At 34.1% G+C, this 18,428-nt stretch overlaps 4 protein-coding genes across 6 annotated transcripts in view; 2 read left to right on the forward strand and 2 right to left on the reverse strand.

Moving 5' to 3' along the window:
- Positions 1-1,144, forward strand: part of LOC105164870 (pentatricopeptide repeat-containing protein At4g31850, chloroplastic) — a gene marked incomplete in the record, with an annotated part of 4,484 nt that extends 3,340 nt beyond the window's left edge. The window contains 2 exon segments of the mRNA XM_011083674.2: positions 1-547; positions 789-1,144. Of these exon segments, the coding sequence (XP_011081976.1) occupies positions 1-500 (500 nt within the window).
- On the forward strand, positions 1,878-3,413 carry LOC105164871. Its single transcript, XM_011083676.2, has 4 exons — positions 1,878-2,418; positions 2,756-2,826; positions 2,945-3,125; positions 3,213-3,413. Exons 1-4 carry the CDS (start codon positions 2,290-2,292, stop codon positions 3,342-3,344), a joined length of 513 nt encoding a protein of 170 aa, XP_011081978.1. The 5' UTR covers positions 1,878-2,289; the 3' UTR covers positions 3,345-3,413.
- LOC110012099 (cytosolic sulfotransferase 15-like) lies at positions 3,555-4,835 on the reverse strand (the record flags this gene model as incomplete). The annotated part of the gene is made up of 1 exon (XM_020694225.1): positions 3,555-4,835. A coding segment is annotated over one exon (846 nt), but the record flags the coding sequence as incomplete, so codon positions are not given.
- Positions 7,305-14,164, reverse strand: LOC105164872 (probable protein phosphatase 2C 60). Of its 3 annotated transcripts, none has more exons than XM_020694932.1 (11): positions 13,847-14,164; positions 12,996-13,118; positions 11,624-11,687; positions 11,031-11,139; positions 10,367-10,520; positions 9,390-9,515; positions 9,109-9,232; positions 8,751-8,827; positions 8,463-8,515; positions 8,078-8,132; positions 7,305-7,735 (listed from the first exon to the last, which is right to left on the reverse strand). In XM_020694932.1, the coding sequence occupies exons 2-11, from the start codon at positions 13,110-13,112 to the stop codon at positions 7,532-7,534; spliced, it is 1,083 nt and encodes a 360-aa protein (XP_020550591.1). In that variant the 5' UTR covers positions 13,113-13,118; positions 13,847-14,164; the 3' UTR covers positions 7,305-7,531. The 3 variants fall into 3 exon arrangements, with proteins under 3 accessions (XP_020550591.1, XP_011081979.1, XP_011081980.1); XM_011083677.2 differs by having other exon boundaries at positions 13,843-14,162; XM_011083678.2 differs by lacking the exon at positions 13,847-14,164 and adding an exon at positions 13,652-13,789.

Genomic DNA, 18,428 nt, shown 5'->3' on the forward strand with positions numbered 1-18,428 from the left:
CTGCTCGAGAATTGTTCAATAGAATGGTTGAGGAGGGGATTAGACCAGATTTGAAGTCCTACAGCATTCTAGTTGATTGCTTTTGCTTGCTTGGTAGGGTGGATGACGCCATGCACTACTTTGAGGAAATAAAGGCTGCTGGACTCGATCCAGATTTGATTTGTTACAGTATTATCATCAATGGACTTGGCAAAGCAGGAAAAGTCACGGACGCTCTAACTCTTCTTGATGAGATGAGAAGCAGAGGAATGACCCCTGACCTTTACACTTTCAATTCATTAATATTTAATCTTGGAATTGCTGGAATGGTGGAGGAAGCAGGAAATATGTACAAGGAACTCCAGCTTGTGGGTCTTAAACCTGATGTTTTTACATATAATGCTCTAATTAGAGCATATAGCATCTCTGGGAAACCGGATCATGCATATGGAGTGTATGAGGAGATGATGCTCGAGGGTTGCAGTCCTAACACTGGGACCTTTGCTCAGCTTCCAAATTAACGTAGTATCCACAGGATTGATTTCTGACTGATACAAGAGAGATACAGGTAAACATTTCCTTTTAAGCATCCTTTTCCCACTTAATTTTCTCAAAATTAAATCAATTTGTGGAGCATTTGCCGAGTCCCTCACTAAAATTGCTGTAGTTTCTCTTACATGCGGCTTTCAGTTGTGTGCATATGTATGAATACATGGTTGTGTTCATTTACACAAGCATCAGCTGAGCGGAATTCACCCATATGTTTTTGTTCAGGAATTGATTTCTTTCAACAAAAACTTTATGTGCAGGGAGAATTGGCCCTGATTCGGTTCTTAGAGCCATTGATACATTTCATGTCATTTCAAGGTAACACTGGTGCTTGCTATCAACAAAACAAAAAAGAAGGTAGCTACTGGTGCAGAAGTTTCTTTGTAAATATGTAATAAGGTAAATTTTTTGTAGAGTGTTAGCAGTGTCAATACTCCAGACTGCAAAGGTGACTTGTGCTCCTCCGCTCTGTATAGATTCTTACTGTAAAGTATGTATTTCAGATTCCATAGCACTTGCTCATTTCCTGGAGAAGCTGTATTGCTAAGTCTTTCCAACATTGAGAGGTTTATGCTCAACTTCACCAGTGGTGTAGAATTAAGTTGCTATCATCCAATACTTCTCTCGCTGCGCTTCCTGCAAATAATTGCCAATATAAATTACTAATCTACACAAAAACATTCAATCGTGTCTAATATATCCGGAAGTATTGTCTACGAGAACAATGAAATAAGTTACAATATTGTTCAGTTTTATATTATTCCTGGAGCTGGGACTCTAAATAAATCTTAATAGTTCTCTGCTGAAACGATTCTTGAACCTCTACCTATTCAAGTGGTTGAGTTTGAATACAATTCTTAAACATCAAAAGCGATGCATAGCTGATTCTTTCTTTCTTTTCCCTCCCTTCACATTCTTTCGAATAATTAATTAAAGTCAAACACTTTCTTCATCAAACATATGAAAATTATGTAAAAACACTTTCTTGCAAGTTCTACACAAAAAAGCATGTTTCATTCTGAAAATGGAACAGAACATGACAATATCATATGGACATATTTCTACCTTTTATATTTGTTGAAATCATAAGCAAAATAAAATTAAAAAAAGTAAAGATATTTGTAATTCTGAATATGCTGAATTTAGATGTATTTAGAAGAGACGAAGAGAAATCCTAAAACATTTATTGATTTCTTTATTTATTTTGTAAAGTTATAACCAATTGCCTAAGGCCAAAGCAGAGACTTCACTCTCCAGGAATCAGGCTGTGGCTGTGGCTGTGGCCATTTATCTTCTGCCCTTTCTGCACCATCTATGCCATTCCCATGCCCATCACAGCCCGAGCTAATGGCCCATCTGGACCAGAATTTATGTTGGAGAAAAACAGCATGAAAACCCAAACCAAATATAAATGGAAACTCTTTTATTATTAGGAAAATTAAGATGGAAATACATATCAAGAGAGGAGGAGATACAAAAGATGTCTTCTTGTGTCCAACCACACACTTCTTCTCTCTCACACACACTTGCCACAAACACCTTCTTGTCTTCCTTATGGGGTTTTATACTTATTTCGGTTTCTCTCGTTGAAAATAGACAAGAAAAGAGAAGAATTTATGTCCGTCCTCCGAATTCTCTGACTCTGTGTGTTGTCTGGATTTCTTCTACTTGTGATATGTGTTAGAGATTAGATCTTTTTTTTTTCGGTTTATTTATCTGGGCTTGTGTTTTCTTGGGACTCTTGGACTTGTGTTTGGTTATATGGATACATTGAGCGAGAAGATGAAGAGGGCTTCGTTTGTTTTGAGTCAATCCCATGCGACTGGTGATGAAGCAAAAGCTAAACTCAAATATCAAACACTTTTGAAAGAATACTTGGAACTCCAAAAGGTTTGTTTTTGTCTTTGTTCATTGTTCTTAAATTTTGTTCTAAGTCTTTGGATTTCGGAAGCGTATTATCTTTCTTGAAAATTTATAACGTGTAGTCTATTGTTTCAATGAAATTACCATGATTTATGAACTCTTTTGGAGTGTGTTTTTACCCTTTTAATTCAGGAGAAGGTTGGTTTACATATCCATATAAATTGTTATATTGGTTGCTATTAAATTAGTTTAAGTCATAAAAATATGATTTTTAGATGAGTTTTTCAGTAACTGTTAAGTTAATTTAAGTTTTAGAAGTATGATTTTTAGATGACTAAAGATAGCTTGGTATGTAATTTCTCAGGAATTTGTTTCAAGGAAGAGGAAACTGCAGGCTGCAAAGCAAAAGAAAGAAACAATTTTAGCTGAAGTCAGGTATGATTTTTCTTGAGCCAATTTGAGAGAATTAGAAAATTATTTCCCTTATGATTTATGAGTCTATTGTAGTAGTTGAAACACCCAAAGTTCAACCCTGTAACCTTTTGAATTACAGATTTTTGAGGCGGAGGCGTAAATGTTTGTTGAAAATCCAATCTTCCAATATAGATGAAGTTCCTCTCCATCTGCCTAATGCAGATGCCGAAAGCAATGGATTACAGGGGAAAGGAACTCACAGTACCTCTGAAGCTTCACCAGAAAAAATTGATCAACATCTGCTTTTGAGTTCAAGTGTGGTAATATAACTAGTTTAAACATTAGATTAAGGACTCATTGTCATTTGCTTGAGTCGGTTAAGTTAACACCCTTTTTGTATTATGCAGAAAATGGAAAAGGGCAAAGTAAATGAGGTGGAGGCAAGATTTACCATAAAGCTAAAGAATCATTTAGTTCATGATAAGGGTATGGGCAAGAGGAAGATCTCTTGGCCCGATCGAGTCACTTTGAAGGTCTAATGCAGTGGCATTGTAAGGAATCACATAAACTGACATAATTTGTAATATATATAGTTGTTTTCTGGTAAATTATTCTTGTCCTGATAACTTCTTATTCTTTCTGAACATTATCGTCTCCAACTGTTGATAACTTGTGGAATCATGACAGCTAGGCTAACGAATATAACTTATGGAAACTGCTAGACACATAATAGAACTATGTTTCTGAACAAAGTATAATTTTCAGTTTCATAATTATGATTCTTATTGTTGTTTTTCAAGTTCTTGACTTGTTCATCTGTATCATAGTTTCTGCATTTGGTTTGTGTGGATTGCGGCTGATATTGAACGAGTGACTGACAACAATTGAAACAGGGGAGTTAGCATAGTAAAAGAGTGGCTAATGAGTAAGTCACTCGGTAATTGAACTTTAGCAGTGGCTTTTAGCAAAGTGGGAGGTAAAGATACAAACAAATTGCTGGGGACTGACACGAATAACACACAAGAGTAGTAGCATTTTCCGGATAACAAATACAAATTGAACAGAAACAGGCATCAGAAAGACAAGGTTGCTGCAGTAGTAAATAAGCTCAAAAGAAAACAATATGCAGAAGGACAAAAGAGAGACTGGATCCGTCTTATTTCATTCTCGAACTAGCTTAGCAGCTATATATCAAGAATCAAGCTAGATCCACTTAGCTTGGCCTCCAGGATTGTTTTCATCTGCTCGGCCATAGCCGGAGTCAGATAGTTTTGCCAGTCTCCAATATCTCCTTTCCTGAAGAGAGAATTGTTCTTGACTGAACCATAGTGAACTCCGTTCTTGTTAATCTCCAAATCTTTGAGCTTCTTGAAGCTGCAAAGCCTCGATATATCTCCAACCAATCCTGCTTTCTCTTCTTCCTCTGTGAAAGGCAGCCCGATAAATTCTGCAATCTTCTTAACTTTCAAGAGGGGATCCCTTTTCATATCCTCATATTTCAGGAACAGAACCCTGTCAGGATTCTCCAAACTCGCATTCCAATAACCAAGCAAGTGATCCCAGAAAGGCCCGAAAGCTTGCACCCCGTCACAAAACATATCAAATGCTTCGTCGAAAGATAGTACTTCACCATAAGGCTTATCAGGCCAGAGACGGTTCTTCAAAAGAAATTGTCGTTCCGAGACGAACTGGTCCAATGGGTTTCTGCAAACGTACAGAATCTTACAGTTGGATTCTATCAGGGAACTGGGGAGAGCCTGGTGAGGGAGGTGAGTTGAGAAAAGACGAGGTTGTGCCACATTTCCAAGATCAGGATTGTCATGCTTGGCATAGTAGAAGCACTCGAGAGAAAACACGAGTCTGTGGGGATTGGTGGCGAGCAAAGGGCTTTGATCAACGGAAAATCGAACCCGGTTCACAATGCTGAAAAGGAGGGCCTTCAGCCATGTGGTTCCTGATTTAGGTACGGACGCTAGTAGAACATCCGTGTCTAAAGCCTTGAAGTTTCTTTGGAAACATAGAAGTGGATGGAGTATGAATCAGAATCCCTGGAATTTGGACATTGGAAGCCCATCCCAGTTGTTTTGTTGGTCCAGAGACTGGAGCAACGACGACTCATCTTCACTACTCAAATTCTCAGTGTTCATTAATTATTACACACCATCAGTTGAAGAGAGAAAGAGAGAAGCAACGCAGCTGATGAAATGCATACTCCAAGTGCTTAAAATGCATTTTCTGAAAATTAGTCGCAAATCCCAGTGATTGCATGAATATAATATTGCCCAGGCTTATCAAGAACCGACGCTAATGATCTTTGAAGTCTCCCGACTGTTTACCTTTTGAATTTTTGTTGCGGAGAAGCTGTTGTAATAATTTTATTTTTAACAATTTATATTTATTATAAATTATGGAAACGAAATTATTGAAGAATCATAGTACACATATTAACAAAAAATCAAATATTTTAATTTATTGGGTTAATTATATTTTGCCATCCAAATTATAATCGTTTATATTTTGACATCTAAACTTTTTTTTGTATCAACTTATCATCTCAACTTTACGAAATTTTACACTATGTCATTTTTAACTATTTTTCCACCAAGTTTTAGTAAAAAAAAAAAAAATATATTGACATGCAATGTACATGTAATATTTAGGAGTTATCTGATGTGAATTTTTCACATATGCACCGCATGTGATGTTTTTTGACACAAGAATCAGCAAAAAAATAATCATATATGATAAAGTGCAAATTTCACAAAATTGAGATGACAAATTGACAGCGAAAAAAAAAATTTAATATCAAAATATAAAAGCAGACCTTATTCGAACGACAAAATATAATTTATCCAAATTTATTCAAAATTTTTATGATGTAAGTAGAGAGGTACAGTGCTAGATTAAGTTGAATGAAATCTAGTTGGCAAGATTCAGGTGATTGGTGGTATATACATATACATGTGTATGATATTAACTCTATTCAGGTCGCTTTTTTTGATAAAAACGACATATAGTTTAAATAAGTCTGTCAATTAATTGATATAATTTTTAAATAAATATTCACTTTTAGTGTGATTTGAACTTATGATCATTCTTAACCATTAAAATAAAACCACCTATGATTTCTTGCCGGAGTGATGAGTTTGAGGTCTCACAATCAGTTTGAGTTTTACGAATATACGTATGATTTGCTTTTAATAGTAGTATGCCGTTTTTTTATTTATTTAAATTTATTAATTCTATTTAGAAACATTGATGCATTGACTACTAATAATAATTTATTGGTCGTTTTAAAAATATCAAAATATTTTTAAAAATTCGTTAAATTAAGACCTCATGGATAATTTTATTATTTCCTAAAGAAATAATAAATACATGTGATTATTATTAACTGATAATTCAATATGCTGAGCAGCCAGCAATGATCATAATCTAACGATCACGCAGCAATTATTCAATATTTTAAACATAAATAAATGTATTTAGATTGGTATCATGATCGGAAATGTTGATATGTTATGCATAAATGGATACTTTAATTGCATGAAAATTATTGAAACACGATAATTAGAAAAGTGTACCTGCGCAATTATTGGTGTTAATTGAAGCTGAATTGGGATATCCAATCCTTCGAGGCGAGTCAAAATTTAAACGGATATAATTACATATAATCTTATTTCAATTTAAAAAATTATATTTGACTCATGTGTTTCTTTTCGTCTACTAAATAAATTTTTTTATTAATCAAAATTTATCGAACTTACTGATATTAATAAAATTACCCTTGTATTTCTTTTCGTAGTAATATAAAAATTATTTGGTCATAAAGGATTTATTTGATCTATCACGAGTAAGTAATAAATCAATCGAGGATATTCAATGAACTTTGACTAACGGATGAATCTATTTATTAAACAAAAACAAACATCGGTAATATTAAATATAATTTTTCAAACTACAAAAAATTTATATGAGTTAAATTAAACTTTAGGGGGTGATAGTGTAATTACCCCAAATTTAAAATCCAATGATAGCAACTGAAACTAAAATCAATCCAGAAAATTCTTACTAGGTCCAGATTCGATAGAACAAAACCAATCACAGAGGTGTATCCCGCTTACTATATAATGGATCGTTTTTTTTTAATTGTACACTAATTATACGACAAGTGTATTATACTTGCTATATAATTGATTTAGTGTTTGAGTGGGTTTACAAACTTTTAAAATATTTTATTAAGATAGTTTAGAACTTATACAAATGAAAATAAATGTTAGAAGCTCATTATTTCATTAATTAACAAAAGAAAATTCCAACTTATTTTTAAAATCTTAACAAATCAATTCAATTTTTTTTTTCACATTAATTGAAAATTTACCTTTATAAGTATATTATAAATTCCATAATCTTATTTGGTCCAAACTAAAATTATTTTACAAAATGTATGAACTTGTGGAATGTCTAAATAATTGTATCCAAACACCCTCTAAAAGGACTGTAATCAAATGAAGTTGTATCCATCAGTAGACATGTTAAAACCTGCAGTTGAATCATCTATACAGATTCTTCAGGTACATTTCAAAGTATGAAGAGAAGAAAGTGAAGAAAAGGCGAACTGTTTTGATTTTTCCAGCCTCGACGGAGTTATGTACATACACGGATTAAAAGCGTCGAACACATTCCGTAAGGGGGATCAGATTTTACTAACCGGTACACACGAACACTATGATTCATTCTCTGCTGGCTTTGGCTCGGCCTCGGCTTCCTCAGAAGTTGAGGATTTCTCATCTGAAGATGTACCTGATGGGGTTGGCTTCTTAAATTGTACCAGTATCATGGTCATGTTGTCGCAGCCCTCCCCGCTGGCAGTCGTAGGCGCCAGACATCTGTCGAGTACTTTTTCACAGACCACAGAAAGCTTACTTTCCTGCATTAGCAAATGTTGTGTGTCAAGTCGAGCAGTATCAGTATCAGACGAGAGCCACAGCGTATGATCAACATAGAAGAACAGACAAATCCCCATTGAATAAGCAGAAATGCACTAATGAAGCTACAGAAAGATTGATCATACATTAGGTAAAACCTCGGCAGTAATTTAATGTGAGCAGTTTGCAAGGAGAAGCCCATGATTAAAATAAAGCGTAGGAGACCAGTTTCGAGAAACCAGAGAGCAAATTGGATCTCGCACTACTATAGAGCGCAATAGTTATGATTCGAGTCTTTTAACTGTAAAAAGAAGGAAGAAGATAATGGGACACAAGAAGCTTACAGATTTCAGCTGCTCCCGTACGAAATCTACTAGTTGCTGGCTTGACATGCAATCCCTGAGAAATTGACAAAAGAGAGATTTACATAACTGCTGTATAGAATGATACTATTGAGTACGGCGCATCTCACATGTGAAGACTGAGTTACATATGTTGTTGTCTCATCTGAACCTATCACATATACCGATGTTCCACTCAAGACCTTAATATTCATTCATCAAGAATCTCAACGGTAAGACCAGAGTTCTAATAAGTATTGAACTCAACAAATCTTGACCAAAAAAAACAATGAAGCGCCATGTTTCATGATTCTATTTGTGCTTAAAAGGGTGCTCTGCAGGCATAAGTAATGCAGGTTAAGCAATAAAGTAAAGTGGAGATGCATACCAAATGCCATCACAGGCAAGCACGACGAACTCATCTTCATCGCAAAGTTCAACCTGGAACAGAAATTGAACAAATTTGTATGTTTTTATGTGCAAAACAAGCACTGTTTAATCATATTTCTCCCATTCTATGACAAAACTTGTTCTTGTCAATGTAAGATCATGTGGCAAAACAAAGCTGGTCTTGCCAACCAAAACAATCAAGCCTATGCAAATTTGAAATGTAAAAAGCAGCTCCAAAAGAGTACATACGATATCAGTAGCAACAGAAGATAAAGAAGAAGCATACAATGTTAATATCGGGATTGGCAGTTACAATTTGCTTTTCTGGAGGCAGAAACTTGTTTTGCTTGAACTCCATATCACCTGCGACAAACTTGATGTGGTCAGTCATCAGCAATCACTAAAACAACCACTCTTGATTACTAAATGTCTAAATTAATTTCAAGAGACCAGCAGACAATATACAACAGTATCTAATTAATTTATTTATCAGGTATTACATTTTACCTAATTTGTTGACTGAATTACTTTTTACAAAGTTCTACTTTCAGCTTCATGGTGCAAGCATCAAAGCATAAGCCAACTTCCAACTTCGTACTAATTGCAACAATGAGAACAGTGTAAGAGAAAAAATTGAACAGCACCTATGGCTCTTGCAAGATTCAAGCTGCCATTGACACGACCAGCATGGATAAAACCACCAGCTTTTAGAATTCTGTCTCTCTCGACCTCAAGATCAGGTTTGTGATCTCTTGAAAGATTGTATGCCTAAATAAGAGACAATCTCACAACATGAATCTTTATGCCAAAACATTCAAATAAAAAATAAAAAGATACATGTATCTAACATTTCTGAACACCACGGTACACAAAACTTAAATGTCAGTTAAATAAAACATGCAACTAGGAGAACGTACACTATTACCTGGCCATTTCTAGAAATTACACAGCGAGAATCACCAGCATTTGCAACAACAAGTTGGTTTCCCTTAATGAGCGCAACACAAGCAGTACAACCAGAAGTTGGTCCAGAAAAATCAGAATGCGGTCCCTGTACCAAGTGATAGTAAGGCAAACTTTACATAAGAAGGAGAAATGATGGCAAATCACCACCAGAAAGGAAAGAAAAAACATGAAAACCCATTCCTTTAATTCTTCATAAGAATATCTCTAACCTAATGTTTTCCTAGTGAGGCAGTAGCAAATAAACAAAGAAAAAAAGAAGGAAGAAGAAAAGTTAAAGAAGTGATAGTTAACGAGAGAATATCCCTTTCCTGACACGATTCTGAGAGCTACCATAGGGGGCCAACCCAATGGTTTGGGCACAAGACTTCCTCATAGGAGTTCTCGTGTTTGAACCTTGGGTGTGTGCATCTGTTGGGTGCGTGAGTGTAGTAAAAAGAGGAAAAAGAAAAAAGAAAAGGTTTGAGAGCAAATAGTAGATGGTACCTAGAGTTCCTTGTAAGCTCTTTCTTAACATGTATATGAAATTGGTAGCTAACCAAATAAAAATGTCATTCCCTTCCTGAATTTCAGAGCCTAAGAAAATGATATATAAATACTTCCTTGGACACAACCATCTCTTGAGAAGGAGAAGTTCATCATGAACAGCATTTAGAGTTTAGAGACACTCTATATTCAAAAGAGAACAAAAGGAAAAAGAAAAAAAGAGAGCGAGAAAAAGGAAGCACAGACCAAAAAAAAAAGAACTTAAGATTGAGACCATTTCAACAGCATTTCTCATTGTTGAAGAAAATGTGAAGGATTTAAAACATGTCCGACAATTAGTCAATGGTTATATCCTATAAGCCCTTCAAAGTTATAGAGGAAACATGCAAGTGAACATGTGTTCCTATCTTTACAAGAATGACAGCTTATTTCTATTCATAGTCAAATAAACACCTCCTCAAATGCCCAATCATCAGCTTGGTCATTTTTGTCACCACCTCTTGGTGACCATATCAGACCCTCTATCATGCCAGTAAACTTGTTTATTTTATCCCCCAGAACAGCCAACTCCCTCCAGCCTCTCTGCCCACGCATCATCTCATCCATCCTGCATTAACAACAGACAAAATTTTCAGAAATATAAACTACAGATTTTAGCAACTTCTTGGCATCTGAATGACTTGAGCAACTAGCTCTGGCCCCTGGGTGCGTGTATACAACCACGGTGATATAGACAGTTTCTGTTTTTGTAACCTTACTTCCGGTAAATACTTTTAAGTGTGCCTTACTTTCACATACATGTATTTAACTCCTCTTGTTGCTCTTCAGAACGATATCAAATATCTGGATTCTGGTCTTAGCTTGTGTACAGTTTGACATGACTTTAAATTGCAATTGGAAATCCTTATCTTAAACAATTTAATGGTTGTAAATGCTTTTATGGATTGTGTACATTGGTTGAGCCACTTCAATGCTCATTTAATTCAACAAAACGAACAAAAATGGAGAAAATTTGAAAAAGAGAGCTGCTCTATCTTTACAATTTCACTAGTTCAGTCTTTTGTAAGCAAACAACTCTAACCAATTCACAGAAGAAGTTATTCACATAGCAGATGACCTGAAAAAAGCTTTTTGAACTGAAGTCCCTATATCACCAGCCAAATATGCTTCATGCTTGAGCACTTGCTGATGAAGGTACTTGGCACAGAATTTGGCAACCACCTTACCTGCCATATCAGGAATTGCCACGATTAACCATAAATTCAGAAGCATCTTAGCTGCATTCTTCGACATTATAATAAGCCAGTATCTCAATAGTGCAGCCCAATTAGGCAAACATCGCACAAAATGCAACAACTGAACCAAACTTCCAAAGAATTTTCAATGCCCACCAACAGCGGGAAAATCAATACGAGATAATCCAGTATGCAATTGGGAGCTAAATAAGAATCCCTCAGCAGCTTAGCCGATAACCTCACATTTTCAGCTGCCTGCCTCTCCAAAAGGTAACTAGAAGAAAACAGAGGATTGCTTGGGCTCATTTTCAGGCATACAGTGTAAGCATCAAGAACCAGAGCATAAAACACACACAAGGTATTCTTTTGCCTGATTATTTCTTCTGACTCACAAGTAGATGCATGATTTAATTAAATATGCTCAGGTGGATTTTTGGAAATGCAATATAGCAGCAGTTAAATCACATAATTGTACCTCCATGACCATCATAAACACCAAAGAATGATGTGGAAGAATCCAGGTCAGGAAGTGCTGCATGCTAAAGAGAATAATAGCATCATAATTAGTGAGATCTTCTTGATAGAGTAAAAAGAACATGTAGAAGAGGAAAAGATAGATAAATCTTCAAAATCATAATCTCTTTTACCTACTATAATTCACAAAACGTATGGTGAAAACAATAGCCTGACAAGAACATTTACCATGATTTACTGGTAACATGTTGACAATGAATCATAGCCCATCACATCATGACAAAGTTTGGAACGCATCAGCTTCTAGTTTTATAATAACTTTATGACATAATTATCCTATTTTGCTCCTTCCATCTGTCTCTTTCTTTAGCAGCTCTCACCATCTCTTTCTTCTGATCCCTATCTTTCATGGGCATTGGATCTAAAGAGTTGTGGGTTTATCTTCCTTTATTCTTCTTCTTTTCTTTCTTTTCATTCTATTTCTTTTTTGTTCTTTTCCCCTGTTTTATTGTGGTTGTTTAGGGGTGATTGGAAGCTCTCCTACACCATTTTTCTAGTGAATTCTTTGTTGCTCTACCACAGCTGAGAATATTATAAACCCACTGGATTTTTATTGTATATCTGGAAAGACGAAAAGTGTCTATGACGCAGTCCTACAAGTCCAGGATACCATATTTAACTCCCCAAGCCGTTCTAAGTGCATTTGAAGCTATGTTAGACCATATTATGAAAGCACCACCAGGTAACCCCCCAGAGGAAAGATTTCAGATGCATTCTGGTAATAAAATGTTTCTGTAGCTCAGGAAAATCTGAATACATTATTCTATCAAAAACCAGTGAATTTATTGGTCAGTTACCGAATAGACGAACATGGGTGGAACGTAGCACTCATAGAGAAAGGAAGATCCTCAAAATTGGCTTGCAGAACCCAATTCTAGTTCACATGCACATTTTCCAACAGTGAGGTAAACAAGACTAAAGTGAGTGACAATTGCCAAAGCATCATACTAAGGCTTCATCCCGATTCTAATTCAATTCAATTTCTACATAGTCATGCTGACAACCAAGTTAAGGATATTTGATACTCTTGGAAACAGCAAATGCATTGAATCGTGGAGATAACAAAATCGGCTTTAATGCAATTCACCGCAAATGAGCAAATTACCCCAATGAAAAAATAATAGTAATTTACCCCCATTATTTTTTAAAATGAAGCAATTTACCCCCTTGTCTCAAGGAGGTAAATTGCTTCATTTTGAAAAACACGGGTAGATAATTTGCTATATTTTTTCATAGGGGGTAATTTGCTTATTTGTAATATCACAATAAAATTGCTTGCAACTTTCCCTAACAAAATCTGATTGACTACTTACCGCATCTTCCATTGTAGCACGCCATCCTTGCATGGAAGACAGACCAAATCTAAGCCTACTGTTCTCGCCATCTTCAGAAAATTTATCTGTTTTAGGAGTACTCAGATATATGCCCATCTCAAACTGACATCAAGAAACAGATACAGTCACGAAAAGATAATTCCAACTAAAACTTCAATCTAATCATGAAGATGGAAAGTTTTATTGGGGTAAAGGAAGAAAGCAGAAAAACTACTCAACAAGCATTTATTATTCAATCCCTCAGATTCCTATTCCAAAACCAACCAATCCAGTTCAATCCCTCCAAGTCAAAATAGAATTGGACTCATAGAATGTATAGATTCTTTTCCAAATCTAGGATAGACTCCGGACTTAAAAAGTAGCCTGTAATAAAGAACACTCAAACACAAAACAGACAAACTACCGAAACATAGTCCTATTACTTAATATACTAAAATTTCCAGCAAGTCCCCAAAAAAATGGGGGGGTGGGGGAATAAAATTAAGTTTTTCTAATACATAAAAGATGCAAAATCAAGATCATTTCCAAGAACACCCCGAGGCATGTTAAATTAGATAAAAATATGCTGTAACACCAACAATCAACAAAATCAATACTAGAAGTAAACAGCTACAATCGATCAAGCTTGGCACAACCTCGTCAAACCCAAGAAAAGATATGAACAGGTTGAAGAGTCACCAAAGAATAATCAAGATCACAAGCAATAGAAATGAAAGCAAGAAACAAGAAAACGAGAGTAATTTCTTTTATCCTCGCTCCAAATGCAAGAATTTGGAGGCATAAAGACAAAATCTTGAAAAGGTCAAAAAGATGCTTATTTACACACCCACTTGAGCAACCGAACAAATTCCCGAATCTGAACCCGGAAAGGCAGCAAATGAGCTCCAAAGAAAGAACTAATCCTGAATCTGAATCCCTTCTAGAGGTTTTGATGAGAGAGAAAACAAAATTGGATGTGATGAAGGGACTTGAAGACTATGATAAGAGATGTTCAGAGACACACACACACACAAAAAAAGGAAAAAAAAGAGTTCTTTGTTAAGTTCAAGACTTTTTTATGACTCTGAATCTCAGTGCTGTTAATCTTTAGGCTTCAATGATAAAATCTCTTGAGCCCTCTGTAAAAGATTCTACTAACTGCTTCACTCTGCCACTTATTACACATTCCAAGACAAAAATTCTTTCTTACCAAATTTTGCAAAAATTTACCTCACACTCAATAGGCTTTTATCCTCTTTTATCTCTATCTAGCGCGAGGATTGACTATTATGTCTTTATTTATATTTTTTTCACAAATAATTATTTTTTAAATTACTTAATTATATTAATACTTTTTTTATTCATGTATATTTCAAATTAACGCATTTCATAATATTTGATCTATTATTTTATTAAACAAATATATTAAAAATTTTAAATCATGCTCACTCATTTAATATGGTTCAAATATTAGTAACTTGCGTAATAGCTAAAATGCAAAATATCCCCAAAAAAAAAAAAATAGTAAACTTTTATATTGAAATTGCATTTTCAACAAGAAACAAAAAGGGGTTTCTTGTGCAATCATTTTCAGGCAAAATATATAAGGTAGGTTGGTGGAGTTCTTGATTGTGTCTTTCTTTTAATTCCATTACAAATTTATATATTAGTTTACTACTCAATTATGTCCATTTAACCAAATCTTTATCATATCATAAGAGCAATTTAAAGCAAAAAAAAAGAAGAGTAGGGTCAGATTTGGTGTCATCAAAATTCTTGTGACCTAAAGATGCAGCTATTGACTAAGACATGCAAACATCTCTCAGTTATTCATATTTAATTCTCAACCATATTTATCAGCCCACGTGGCACCTCAAACATAATGAAAAGTAAGGGTGAAATTATGAAAAAGGGAAAAGAATTCTTTCTGACAGAATGCCAAATCTGATCTAAAAGCGTGTTTCTCCATGAATCTTGAAAGCGTAGGTTTGACCCTTCATTATGATTGTAAGAGCCAAGCGGTGAAAAATAGTTAATGGGCTTTCGTTTAGTGCTGCAGAGCTTCATGGGCTTAATGCTGTGGGCCTATTTGAGTTGGCAAATTAATGGGAGCCCAAATACTATGACTTGAGATGAATGGTCATATTTGGTTGAGATGACATTGCTTTGTCGTATGTGATTGAATGTGAAATACAAGTGTTATGATTATAGTTGATTGGTGTGTTAAAATGTTAGCTAAGAAAAAAATACATAATAATTATAGTTGGTTTGATATACGTTTTTAAAATAATAAAAATGAGTTTGAAATATATATTTGTTTTTTTTAATTCTAAAAAATAATCACATTACAAAATATTTCACAAAATAAAATGAAATGGGAAATATCTTACAAGCAAATACAACCACAATTTCTCAACGTGCCCTATCCATACATCTGCCTTAGCCACTTGACATGATCTTTCCATATGATTTCCTCACATATGTCAACATTTGTTTCTATTTTTTTTTAAAAAAATATAATTATATATCTTAAAATTTGATATAATTATTTATGCCCCAAAAATAAATTTTAGCACAAGAGAAAGTCCAATTTGAATAAAGTTTGGTATGAGGCCGAAGAGGGCACGCGGCCTAAGGGGGAAGGACCCTTGATGCAAGGCCCTGTGGCTCTTAGGAGGAATAAGCTGTAACAAAGGCTAGCAAGCCCATAGAGGACGATGACTCGACACCCATTGAGTCGCCGAAGTGTTTGCATGCACAATTGGCATAGGGTCATCTCCCACTTAGAGGCATGGTAGCCACGTAATTATGACACAACCCAAGGATCTAGGAAGTATTCCAACCATTTCTTAAGGATTCGGAGTATATCTTGTGAAAAAGCACATCCAATCAGGAGTCCTCAATAGATATAACTTTCAAGATCTCCCCGAATTAGCTACAGGCTTATCCAATAGTCCCAAGGGAGCTATGCTTCTTCCAACAATAGGGGACTACAACTATAAAAGTGAGCCTCTCCACTCTGATAACGTGTAGCTAATATTTGCAGCATACATATACACAAAACACTTATTTTTTTACGGTCAATTGCTATTATATCGTTCTATATTGCTCTATTTTCACATAATTTTTTATTTCTTTTAACTGATTATTGACATAAGTCTTGGAATAATAACATACTTTTTGCAGGTCCCTATTTTGAAACTTATAAATAAATAGGTCAAAGACTCCAAATCGAACAGAATCCAAACAACCAACACACGCTAGTATATTTACAAGCCGATCATATCCGGAAAAAAATGTTGATCACCCTGTGAATCATCAGGGAGTTGATGGTTCTGCACCCCACAGGATGGAAATTGAGAATACCAAGCCCGTCAAGGTCTCTAATAAAAGCAATCCAGGCCAATGTTTTCAACCTCAATTTGTTCATCCAACCACAAAATTAAGTGGGTTACTGATCACTAGTTCAACTCATGTTGGGTCAATCTTGATTAAACCAATGACGTTATATTTATGTCATAAATAATTATTAAAATATTAAATGGTAAATAATATTAATATGCTTAACAACCTATCTTTTGCTTTAAAAAAATCATTATCTTTGTTTGATATTAATAAGTAGGATATATAATATAATAAAATAAATTTAAAAATAAACTAATAAATATCAAATACAAGAATAACATTACATATTTTTAAATTTAATAGAAAATCAGATATCATAAATCATCTGAAATAATCTAACAATAATAGCAAAACTGAACTGAGAAGAGAAATCAGGATTTTATATTTAAAAATAACATATAATAGTTAAACTTAATAGAAAGTATCTTAATTTAATAGAAATAATCTATCATCCTTTCAGAAATAACATAATATTAGGGTACTTAATAGAATTAATACACATTGTAGAAGAGAAATTAAAGATTTTATCATTCTTATTTACACTTTATTGTTGATCAGCACAGTTCAATCAACCCAGTATCAGGTCACACGGTTCACCAGTTGAACCACTAGGTCGAACGGTTTTTATAAAAAAGAGCGATTTTTTGGCTCCTCCCATTTTCTGATTTCAACCGGCTCGTTTTGTGGCCCGGTTGGTGTTTCGAACGATCCAACTATCTTAGCTGAGCTACGTTTCAAAACCTTGATCTAGGCTAATGTCATATGATGACGCACTTATTCGTCCCTTGTCCATTGTGCTCAACATCATTTTAATGCTACAAATAATATATGTTTGGTATTTTTTTTCCTTAAAGGTGAACAAAATTGAGTCAGTTTTAAAAATCTATATAAAGCAATCAGAGTTGAAACATAATTAAGATAACGGAATATAATATTTTTGGTCCCATTCATTACGGGATTAATATTTTTAGTTCCATAACTTATAAAAATTAGCACTTTTGGTCATCATCCACTTTTTTGTCTATAATTTAACGGTGTAGTGCACAGGCCTAGCATGTGATTTCTAAGTATTTTTTGGTTGGAGAGAAAACTCGTTTGATATTGTCTAGTATGTATAAATAAATAGAAAAAAAATTATATTTTGTGCTACATAATTTAGACCCAGTATATTTTTAATTCCACTGTTTATGAGATTATCCAAAATAGTCCCATAACTTGCAAAATATTTTATTTTCTATCCGTCTAGCTAACACACTTTTGTTAGGAACCTAATAGATAAAAGACACGTGATCATAATCTTTTCAAAATGGAGAAAATGCCCCAGGTGACTTGTTTATATCAATTTTAGTTGATGCCGCTACAAGAAATATGAATCTATGTAAGAAAAAAAAAATGTTGGGCGGGTAAAGTACAAATGATCCCGTACATCGGGAGGAGGATATCTGAATTTTACCCGAATGATAATATGAAAAGATTTATGGTAAAAATTAAATAATTTTGGAAGATAATATTTGAAGAGAAAGAGGAAAAAATATTAGTAAAAAATAAATAACTAATTAAAAATATAATTTTTACTATTTATAGACAGTGGGAAAAATATGAAAGTAACTAATGGAGAAAAAAAAAAACAGATCAAAGACTTAAAAAAAGAGCTGATGAATAATCATATGGAATAAATAATAATGCAATTCACCTTTTCGCAGAAGAGGGGGAAAAACACTTCCATTAATATTAGTAAAAAAACTTCCATTAATTTTATTATATTTATATTTATTTGATTTTTTATTAATAATAATTTACTTGGTATTTTTTTGTTCAAATTGATGAGATTATTTTAAATTAGTTTTTCTTTTTATCGTCTATCTTTCTTTATTTTTTTCCCCTCCCTTCAGTTGTAAGTAAGTTTCTATTTTTACTTTTTATCTTATTTTTTATAACATGTAAAATCATTTTTAATTTTGTTTTTTTATGGAAGATGAATTATATAATACAAATAGTATATTTAATTTTGTTATTATAAGACTGAAT

This window comes from Sesamum indicum, linkage group LG6 (assembly GCF_000512975.1).
Source record: "Sesamum indicum cultivar Zhongzhi No. 13 linkage group LG6, S_indicum_v1.0, whole genome shotgun sequence".
Classification (NCBI taxonomy): Eukaryota; Viridiplantae; Streptophyta; class Magnoliopsida; order Lamiales; family Pedaliaceae; genus Sesamum; species Sesamum indicum.